An 11,397-nucleotide genomic window follows, 5' to 3' on the forward strand; every position below is an offset into this window, starting at 1 on the left:
CGCACTACATGGATGAGTGCATAGTGCATAAGTACATAGTGTATAAGTGCATAGTGTATAGTGCGTCTTTTGGGACACAACTTTTTTCTTTTTGGAATTTTCTGTGTAAACAAACTACTCACACTATTTATACTTAAAAACGTCATAGAATAGTGCATAAGTACACAAATTGGGACGCACCTATACTGTCATAGTTTGTCTTATTATTGGTAGTGGTGAGATAGCAATTCATGCTCTACCCTAACTGCAAAGTAAAATTATATATATATTTTCCCAACCACAAAACTAGTATTTAACACTTAGTTATTTTAACAATTATTTCACTTTTCTTTGTCAATCTTCAGTACCGGTTTTGAGTATGTAGTGCATACAAATAATGAAACCACAAAAGAAAAGATATCTTAAATGTTTATTTTTAATGTCAAACGGTTAACATAACTTTTCATTGAAAACATATAATTGATAATGAGCACTAGTGTGGTGTCAGCTACTGATTTTTATTATTATTATTATTAATATTAATAATAATAAATAGTGGTGTTATGATGTGTTATTGGTCTAAAGGACTGTTCAATTAAAATAATATCTAAATGAATCAATTACTTTCTAATATTGGTTTTCACTAACATTGGGAAACCTGAAGAGTTGCATCATACTGTGTCCTCACCGCAATTCTGGGAAAAGAGGCAATGCTTTGGAAGGTCCTATGGGTATTGTAGTTCTCATGGCAGATTCGTGCGAGACAACTAACATGCATTTAAAAACTTACAAGCAACAGCTGATCTAAAAATAACAACAGTCACAAAATTAAAGTCCGTTTTAAAATATTACATTCAGTGGAGGTTATAACACCAAGACGTGGGCTCTTCAAAATGTAGCCTAAATTTGCTGTATATCAACTTTTTTTTCAATCTTATTTCAATAGTTTCAAATAATGGCGCTTCTTCATTCTGGCGTAAACATCTAACATAAAAATAGCTTCCATCCACTTGATCTTAATTGAAAAACGAGATTGCAATTTCACCGGGAACCATCATCATGAGGTCAGGGGATCTCGCGCACAGCATTCCATCGGAGGTCTATAGGGGATTATTAAGGATCTTCACCCGCTTCAAAACAACATAGAGACCCTAAAATGACAAAACCATCTCCCAGTCAGGACTCCCTCTCGCACGCACACACATATTTATAAACTATTACATAACGTTTTGTGTGCTCAGTCTTTTTCGGGATCCCGGTTCCCTCTGGTTGTGTTTACGCTGCACAATTTATCACATGACTGACTGCAATTCCCATCAATCCCTTTGACGCATGCGCAGGACCCGTTGTCTGGCAGTGGTAAACAGACGTCAGAAGGGAGTCTTCGCCTCGAGTCAAAACAAAACAAAACAAGAAAGATCTACGAGGAATAGCTGTTTGTCCATCTCCATTAACAGCAGAAGGGAAACGATTTCGCGTTAATTTCAAGAGACGACCGAGTTAATGAAAAAAAACAGGTTTCTTCGACTTTTACCGGAGGGATTTTAACTCATAAAAACTGGAGTTGGCTAACTAGGTGTCCATCTAGTTACTCTCTCCATAGTAAAACTACGCTTTCGAGTTTGGTCCCAGAGGCCGGTGATTGTCAAGAAGCGGACGGGCTGCAACTTTTTATCTTTTCGAAGAACACATCGACTGTAGTGAGATTTGGGAAGGCTTCAACGGAACGGACACGTTCGGCTTAGATGTGCCCGCGCGAGCATCGTGTGTAGCTGCGTCTCGAGGAACATGGCAGATGGTGACACGCGCCAGCACACAGCGTGGAGGACCGTGCAAACTTGAACGACAGTAACTTAGATTTTTATTGTATGGTAAAAACCCATAATATGATCGAGCACTCCTCTAAGATATTATCTTGGTATTTTTTTTAAACATGTACATTTTGTTCGTGATGATTTAAGTTAAAGCGCGTTTTATTCGTACGGCTTCTTTTGGCGATTTAAGTTAACGTTCTTGCTGGTTTGTTTTAAACCTTGCATTTATTTGTTTTTAACTTAATAATGGATCCCGATTAATAACATAATATGGCTTTGTTGATTTTGACAGGCAGCTCTAACAAGTAATTCCCATTCACTTGAATTCGTTTACAAGTACAGTATTTTTACATTATATAGAAATACACTCAGTTTACAAGAGCAGCTAGTGTACGACGCGTTTATAGCTTTTTGTAGAGTTTATCAATTGGTCTGCTTTGTTCTAAAAAAAGTCTAATTGCGAAAACCAATCAACCATAGGAACCAGCTGGAGGTGGATATTTTAGCAATTACAGCGTATGTTATGATTGGTTTCACGAATTTAGTTATTTAACTGCCTCAGTGATTGTTTTTATCTGTGTTTAAATATCTATGAAAAGTTCATAGAGTATCGGCGCGTCTTCTTTCCAGTGGTTTATTTCAGTAGTTGCTCTTGACAATCCAGCTGTTTTGATGTGTAGTGAATTTCCTTTGTTCTTTCTACATAAACAAAGAGATCCCCATCCTATCCTCGTTTGCTCTATGTAAATCAGAAGGTTTATGTTAGTTACTATTAAGGAGATTATTTGGCCCCTTTAATCTCCAATCTGAGGATTAACTGACGCTATATTGGTGTGTTCAGATTATTACGAATGTGCTCTGTTACCATAGACAGTCACGGTTAAATTTAGTCTTGATACTGTAGTGTAATATATCAAGAGAAAAATCCTAAACAAGATTATTTTAGTTATAAATAGTCATACCATTCATCGCCCGGTTGGTGTATTGAACCGTGTTTTTAAAAGCATCGCCTCAAAACTATTTCACTGAAATCCAGCCTTCGTCTGAAATTATCTGGATTGCGTCGCACAATGGAGGAAGAGAACGTACCCCCGATTGACCCAGATTTTGAGCCGCAGAGCAGACCGAGGTCATGTACATGGCCGTTGCCTAGACCCGACATCTCAGCTGTCAAAGCAGGGGGCCCAGACGGATCAGAGTCTGCTGCTGGAACTCCGCCCGCCGAAGATGATAAACACGAGCCTCAGCCAATCATATCCGAGCCTGAGAAAGTAGCGCTCTCGGAGGGCGGGGTCGTCGCTGGAGTGGGCGGGGCAACGCCCCGAAAAGGCACTTCGCGGCGTAATGCCTGGGGTAATCAGTCCTACGCAGATCTGATCAGCCAGGCGATTGAAAACTCTCCAGAAAAACGACTTACTCTGGCGCAAATCTATGATTGGATGGTAAAAACGGTGCCGTATTTTAAGGACAAAGGAGACAGTAACAGTTCTGCTGGGTGGAAGGTATGTAGAAGAAAGTATTGATTTAATAAATTTTAATATTAATAATCAGGGTTTGAAATTTTAATTACCGGCCATTAAGAACTTCTGCTAGCCAAAACAAAACAATCAGAAATAAACCACATGATCAAAATCGAAATCTTTTTATTACAGCGCAACGAAGCCTCTCCTCCACTGACACACATTAAAAAAAGATAACCCGTTAATGATAATTAAAATCATGCTCCAAAATATCATATCATGATGACAAAGTTATACCAAAGCAATATTATTTCATTGGTGATAAATGTTTCGCAATAAAGACGCTTTTAGAAGGTCAGCGCTTTTAGTGAACGAAAACCAAACTTAATTAAAGAACGAACACTTGAACTAACACCAGCGTGATTAAAAACTGCCTAAAATGACAGAAATTGTCTTGTGGAAAAAAAAATTGAAGTGTAATTTAATTGTTTAGTATGGGAAAAAAAGTGTGCACAATTTATTCATTCGTTCCCTCGATTAACTAAAACGTGCGCACAATTTACTAATTTGTTCCCTCAGTTTACTAAAACGTGCGCATGATTTACTATTTTGAAATATTTAGTAAATCGAGTTGTGCGCACGATTTAATAAATCGAGGGAACAAATTAGTAATTTCTTGCATGTCATGTGTGGGGCTCCGTAGTTTAGTTTGTCTCACGTCCCATTGGAATACATGGAGAGGGTGTGGTTTATGACCTATACTGCTTTCAGCCACCTGGGGGCGATCAAGACACTTTGGCTTCACTTTTCAGGACTCGTGTGGCACGCTTAAGTCTGTACAGTGACACGCAAAAGTTTAGCATATGTGGCATATTTTTTGGACTACGGACAACTAGGTAGTGAGACTTTTGAGTGTGATTGATAGAACATAATCAAAAACAAACCTAATTTATCAGTGAGTTCATAACATTACCTGCCAGGGTTAATTGGCAGGATTTAATTTCAAACCCTGATGATAATATTTTCAGCCCTGAATCTTGTTATGCAGTAACATTTCTATTTCATGTTGTTTAAATTTTAGATTTGATTTATTTTTTTGTCCTATTTAGAACTCCATTCGCCACAATTTATCGCTTCACAACAAGTTCCTGCGAGTGCACAATGAGTCCACAGGAAAGAGCTCTTGGTGGATGCTCAACCCTGAGGGTGGCAAGACCGGCAAAGCCCCTCGCCGCCGCGCCGCCTCCATGGACAACAGCAGCAAACTGCTTAAAAGTCGTATGCGAGCAAAGCAGACTAAAAAGCAAGCTGGAGCAACTGGGATTGGAGGCTCTGGAGGTGCCCTGCAGGGTGAGGGTGCGTCCGGCACCAGCGGTGCAGACAGTCCCGGTCCTCCGGGACAGTTTGGAAAGTGGGGAGTGAACAGCAGCAGCCCTTCCTCTCGTGGCAACCTGGATGACCCTGACATGTGGACGAGTTTCAGGCCACGCACAAGCTCCAATGCCAGCACACTGAGCGGTAGGCTTTCTCCCATTGCCACGGGGCAGGAGGATGAGGATGACCTACCGGAGGACGGCCTTCTTGGTGGCTATTCTACAGGGAATCTTCCCCCAACACTAACTGAGACCCTCATGGAAGAACTGGATTTGATCGACGGGCTCACTTTAATGACGGGTCCGCAAGGGGGTGCGAGCCCAAGCACAGCTCCCCCTGCCCCGCCTCAACCGCTGCCTTCTGCATCCACTCTTCTGCCTCGAGGATCCAGCTTTTCCTCCTTTAGGCAGCTGCAGCCAACGAAGGCTTCACAGGGATCCACTCCACCAGGTCCGCAGAGCTCGGTTCAACCCAGCGGCGGATCCAGCACAAGCCCTTCAAGCTTCGGGAACTCCCTCTTCAGCCCTCTGCCCGGTCCTGGTCACAGTGGTTTCAGTACTCGTGTGCCCTCCAGCCTCGAAGCTCTCCTGACCTCCGATTCGCCCCCACCCAGCGATGTCATGATGACCCAGATGGATCCTCTCATGCCGAGCCAAGGAGGTGGCAGCCTTTTGGGGCTTGCGGGATCTATGTCCAGCAGCCAAGCTAAAGCAGGTCAGATGATGTTGAGCAAAGGCATTGACACAAGCACAGTGGGGCAGATGAGCCTCCAAACTCAAACCCAACTCCAGCACTCACAGATGGGCTATGGAATGATGCACTCATCCATGAACCAGGAACCGCCTCAGCTCGCAACAGTAAAGACCCAGCATCAGGTGCCAGGCGCTGGGCTTCTGCAGCATGGAGCGCTCCCCTCACCCGGTGGGAACGGAGGCCTGCAAGGTCTAGGCCAGTTTGCGACAGCGCCCTGCTTCATGCCCTCCCAGGACCGCCTGCCTACAGACTTGGATATTGAGATGTTCACTGAAAACCTGGACTGTGATGTGGAATATATTATCAACAGTGATCTTATGGATGGAGACTTGGTTGACTTCAACTTTGACCCCATCATACAGGGTGGACAGGGCTATCCTGGGCCAGCGACCACACAGAGCTCCTCCCATAACTGGGTGCCCAGCTAACTCCATTATTAAAGATGAGAACAGGTAATGTATTGGAATTTTGGTTTGTTTTAAATGGATAGTTCACCAAAAAATGACACCTCCTCACCCTCATGTCGTTCCAAACCTATATGACTTACTTTTTTTCAGAGCACAAAAGAAGACATTATGAAAATGTCTTCTAATGAATGTCAGCTGGGTCAAACATTGTTTTGGGCCCCATTGAATTTAAAGGGTTAGTTGACCCAAAAATTAAATTTCTGTCATTAATTACTCATTCTCATGTCGTTCCATGACCTTCATTGATCCTCAGAACACAAATTAAGATACTTTTATGAAATCCAAGAGGTTTTTTTTTTTATCTTCCATAGAAAGCAATGAAACTAACACATTCAAGGTCAAGAGAAGTAGTAAAAACATGGTTTAAATAGTCAACGTGACTACACTGGTTCAACCTTAATGTTGTGAAGAAACGAGAATACTTTTTGTGTGCAAAAACAAAAACAACGACTTTGTTTTTTCTCTTCCCTGTCAGTCTGTTATGCAGTTGGTGAACGCATTGCAAAGCCTTCGTGTTTACGTCTGAACGTCGGGTCAGTATTGGCCGGCACCTGCATCAGCATCACACGCATGCATTGTGGTGCTCACATGAACACAGCCACGGCCAATACTGAGCTGGCATTCAGTCGTAAAAAGTACATTTTGCGCACAAAAAGTATTCTCGTCACTTCATAACATTAAGGTTGAACCACTGTAGTCACATTGACTATTTTAACCTAACTTTACTACTTCTCTGGACCTTGAATGTGGTAATTTCGTTGCTTTCTGTGCAGGAGAAAAAAACTTCTTGGATGTCATCAAAAATATCTTAATTTGTTTTCTGAAGATGAACAGGTTAGGAGCACCATTAGAGTGAGTAATTAATTACAGAATTTTCTTTTTTATTGGTGTGAACTAACTCTTTTATTTAAAACAATTGTTGAAACATCCTTCAAATATCTTCTTTTGAGTTCTGTAGAAGAATTAACTTTTTTTTTGTGAACAATTCCTTGAGTTTCAATAATGTTTTCTAAAGCAGTTCGTCTTTGTCTCCTAATATGTTAATGTATTTTCTCTTTATTTTTTCTTTACAGGATTGTCCCCCATCCTTAAAACGACCTCGAAAAACCGACATGGCACATTGCCAGAACATATTCTCATTTTTTTTGCCTCTGCATTTGCCATTGTACCTCAAATACATAAACTGCTTTGGCTAAGGACAACACGCACTTGGCCAAGAAGTCTTGTGTCAGAACTTTCAATTAGATGACAAAATCAAACCTCATACACGTCAAGTGCCAATGTCAACTGAAGAGTGTGCTGTTGGACACATATAAACATATTTTTTTTTCTCTTCTTGTCTTATATGTGCAACATTTTTTTTTATTTGAAAGGTGCATTTTTTTGGGCCAATCTTGGACTAAAGAAGCACAACTAATAAACAGCTAATCATGTGTATTGCATTAAATGCCTATGATGCACAGTGTAAGATGGAGATGGTACTCCTTGATCTTCACTCTGATAATGGAAGTCATTCAGCCAGGAGGATCAAACTTTGCAGCTTTTCTTGATGTGAACTCTTGTTCGTTGAACAGCAGTGGAGAAGTCTGAGCATCCGCGATTCTGCATTGATGGAGTGACTTCCACAGCTGGCCTAACGTTGCTGTCTGCCCCCTCTGAGGACGAACACAACATGGCACCACAGGAATGTTAAGTTGAGAACAACATTAAGTGACGATGGTTTCACCAACCCCAGAACACTGAGCAGCGTGCAAAAGCGCTCTCTCAGCGGTATGATGCATACTTGTGCAACAAAGAGGTGAAACTTTGCTGAAAGCTTCAAGGTGTTTGGTGAAGCTGTGGTGTTCAATGTGCAATGTGTGGCTTTTATGACATCTGCTCTCAAAAAGATTTTTTTTTTTTTTTTCCTGTGATATGTGTCGAAGAGGCTGATAACTGAATGATGATTTAACTGTCTGCTCTTAAGTGTTTGTTAGTGATAACAACAGTATGAAGAAATGTGATTTTTTTTTTTTTCACAGGGCATTTTGATGCATCTTTTAATCCTGCCAACAGGTTTAATGGTATAGTGTTATTGTTGGAAACTCGGTTCCTTTATGCAGGATGCAATATCTGAAGATTTTTTTTGTGTGTGTGCGGGAGGGCGTGTGTGTACATTTGTGTGCGTGCAAATATGTTTAATGCTCCCGAAACTTGATTCCAACACACTGACAAGAGAATACAAGGTTATGGTGAATCATTTCATTAAGGCACAAAAGAAAGTTTGTTTTTTGAGTTATATGCGAGTTTGAAGCGAATCTTGAAGAAACATGGCTACGATACTGAGGTTATGGTTCCTCTGGCATGTTTGACTGTGTTCACAGAGGCACAGAGGAAAAAACTATTTTCTCATTGATCAGTTTTTCATAAACAGCACTACTCATATTTTGTTAAAAAAAAATGCTATTAAAGAACAAAAACAGTTGGATATAACGACTACAATTCTAATCTAGATTGGAGCATTATCGTTAACAGAGACTAATAAGAAAACATGCTGTTAATTAGCTTTTTTAACGGTCATTTTCTATGTAATCTTTTATTTTTGTAAAAGATGAGATGCATATAGATTTTATACAATAACCAAAGGAACACTAAGGACTGCATGTTGGATGGATGGACGAATTGCAGTGCAAATAAGCTTTACAAAACCTTTCCGAAAAATCAACATGTAAACTAAATCTTAATTTGATTGATTGCATGATTACATTTATCAGAATACAATGTTCCAAAAGTTGAAATATGCTATAACTGTTTGTGCTAAAAAGAAAAGAAAAGAAAAGCTCAGTTTTCTAGGTTGCATCATGAGCTTTCTAGGCAATGATTTCATCTCAAAACACAAGACTGGTCCAACCGAAAAAGGATTAATCCAATGTTTCACTCTCAGGGTTATAAAAAAAATAATAATTAAAACAACTTCTGTTAGGAAGTAATGAGATAATCATGTTATGAGTTCAGTGCTCACGGCCTTGTCTAAATTAAATGAGTCATTTATGCAAGCCAACGTCACGTATATATTTTAACATTGCAGAAATATATCTAATGTTGCAGTTTATTACGAGAGATTTAATGTATGCATTTGTAGTTCCTACAAAAACTTGTAAACTGCCAATGAACACTATAGCATGTCGCTCCAGAGCAAACCATACAGTTTTAATGCCCTTTCTTTTCAACTTGTACCTTTTCTGTAATAGAAGGGTTAACTTTTATTTAATAATTTGATCAGATGGTTTTTACTAAACCAGCAGTCTGACTTTTTTTTTGTGGTTTATTCTGTTTTAGGGGTGTATAAATTGGCTTCAGTTTGAGAGCTTGACATTAGTAACTCTTATCACATTAATGTAATGGTCTGAGTGCATTAGATTAGCCGTTAAAGCACTCTCTCCTTACAGAGGAATCATTTTTATCCTATTCATCGGTGCTAGATATTAAATACGACAATTAAAGAAGGCCATATTTGATTGGTGCATATGTAGACATCAGGGCCTTTAAGAATTTTATGCAACACATATTGAGTACAATTTCTTAATGTAGAACATAGTATGAGAAATTTACCTATGTTTTAATTCCCAAACTCTCTTTTTCTATATTATAAAAGAAGCTGTGAATGGGGAGGGAGGGGCTTTGCCATCTCGCCACATATTGTGTAACAGTACACCTCATGAATGGTGTCAGCGTGGTGTAACGTTTGATACAGCAATTGATGATTTTTTTTCAATCAACCGTTTACATCGATGTTCTTGTCTTTTGGGGCATCTTTTCTCATGTTTTTATGTTTGTGCATTTAATGCAGATCCTTGATGTGGTTGTTATACCTGCATGGTACATCTTCCAGAAAGCTTCAGGCTGACAGTCACCTTTGGCATTTTCTTTCGTCATGTTGATATAAGTTTGAATTTTTTGTGATTAACACCCTGGTTTAGTTTCATTTCCCAAAGTGCAGATATTGTATTCGCCCCATTAGACAGACATCACAGGGCTGCTGCATGAAATGCAGGAATTCCATACCTTCCCTCTTTCCAAATCACAATCTCTCTTTCCATGTTTGATATTAGCCTTCTTTTCCTTTAATATCCATTCTTTTAGTTCTTTTAATTTTTCCAGGAGAGTTTGCTAAGTATCCCACTTGATAACACAGGACATTAGTTTATGATCTGGGTTGGGTTTTTTCCTCTCATTTTGTTTTGGGTTATGGCGGGATGTAAGACTGATGAGTTGTGCATAGCCAATATACTGTATATGTACTTGATTGCTTTTTTTTTTGTTTTGTTTTTTTTTGGCTTAATTCATTTTGTCCCCCCATATTTTGTTAGTCAGAGGTCATTGAAAGCAGTTCAGCATAATAGAAATAAACCTAATCTGTTTAACGCAGACTGTTTTGTCATTGGTCCATTCATTTGACATTAGCACAGATGCAGGACATTCTTAAAATCTAGACTTGTTAAGCATTATGATAAACTGAGGCTCAGAGTAACCATGCGCAGTAAATGTGAAATAAAACAATAAATTAAATCTGAATGACCTGGCTTGAGGTCACACAGAAGCTTGAGCTGATAATACATCTCACCTTAAAATAATATTCCAAGTTAAGTGTAATTTAAGGTCAATCGACGTTTGAAAGTTAATTTCCCTTTTTATATTTTCGATAAAATCTTGGTTACAATGAATGAGGCCCGCCAAGAACGATAACTTTAACGTTTTAATAATTGTTCTAATTGTATGAGAACGGGAATGACAAGAGATGAAAGAATCAGAATGCTTTTTTTTTCTCAGGTGATGAACGATTAAAAACAGTGCATAAATGTAGAAAAGTTATTTTTGTAATGTTATAAAAGCTCAACCCGTAAACATCAGTGGACCTCCTAGGCTAGATTTGAAGAACCATCATGTTAACACGAGTATTATTTACGTCTTGTGGCTACACTATGGAAAAAGTGAGTAGTTCAACGTTAACATTTAAACGCTCCACAATATTAAAAAACCTGGAATATTTTAATGTTTTGTTTGAATTGCTCCTGTTATTTTCTCAAAGGGGTTGTGATTGGAGATCTACCACTAGATGGCAGGATTGCACTTGTAGTCTCCGACGGCATTATTAAAAATTAATTCCCAAATAATTTGGATTTAAGACATTATGAACTTCTGAAGACATTACAATTATTTTCATCAATTGTTATCACAACATTTTTTCTTTTGTCAAATCAACTTCAATAGTTAATATGGTTCAGATAACATAATGTTTCGAGTTTCTGTTGATTAAACCAAACGCCTTCATTGTATTAACTAAATTTTTTTAATTTCACTGAACTCAAAATTTTAAGGCAACCAGGTAACTTTAAGTTAAATCAACAATTCTTTTTTACAGTGCTATAATTCCTATAAATGAAAGATGTTAATTTACTGAATCTAGACTAATAAAACCGTTACACATTCAAACATAAAAACTCACAAGACACATCAATGATATTGCATTTCTTTATAGAAAAAATAATCTTTCACATTTCAAAACTTTTT

The 11,397-nt window shown here is 38.8% G+C and overlaps 1 protein-coding gene across 1 annotated transcript; it reads left to right on the top strand.

Moving 5' to 3' along the window:
- The first annotated feature begins 1,338 nt into the window (after positions 1 to 1,338).
- On the top strand, positions 1,339 to 10,362 carry foxo4 (forkhead box O4). Its single transcript, XM_067386355.1, has 3 exons — positions 1,339 to 3,295; positions 4,363 to 5,832; positions 6,921 to 10,362. Exons 1-2 carry the CDS (start codon positions 2,864 to 2,866, stop codon positions 5,806 to 5,808), a joined length of 1,878 nt encoding a protein of 625 aa, XP_067242456.1. The 5' UTR covers positions 1,339 to 2,863; the 3' UTR covers positions 5,809 to 5,832; positions 6,921 to 10,362.
- The last annotated feature ends 1,035 nt before the right edge of the window (positions 10,363 to 11,397 follow it).

This window comes from Chanodichthys erythropterus, chromosome 1 (genome assembly GCF_024489055.1).
Source record: "Chanodichthys erythropterus isolate Z2021 chromosome 1, ASM2448905v1, whole genome shotgun sequence".
In the NCBI taxonomy this organism is placed as follows: Eukaryota; Metazoa; Chordata; class Actinopteri; order Cypriniformes; family Xenocyprididae; genus Chanodichthys; species Chanodichthys erythropterus.

What these genes read in the sequence shown, in the direction of transcription:
- foxo4 (XM_067386355.1), top strand. Translation starts at nt 2,864, where the DNA reads ATGGAGGAAGAGAACGTACCCCCGATTGACCCAGATTTTGAGCCGCAG. An exon ending in ACAGTTCTGCTGGGTGGAAG is followed by an intron (nt 3,296 to 4,362) that starts GTATGTAGAAGA and finishes TGTCCTATTTAG; the next exon opens with AACTCCATTCGCCACAATTT.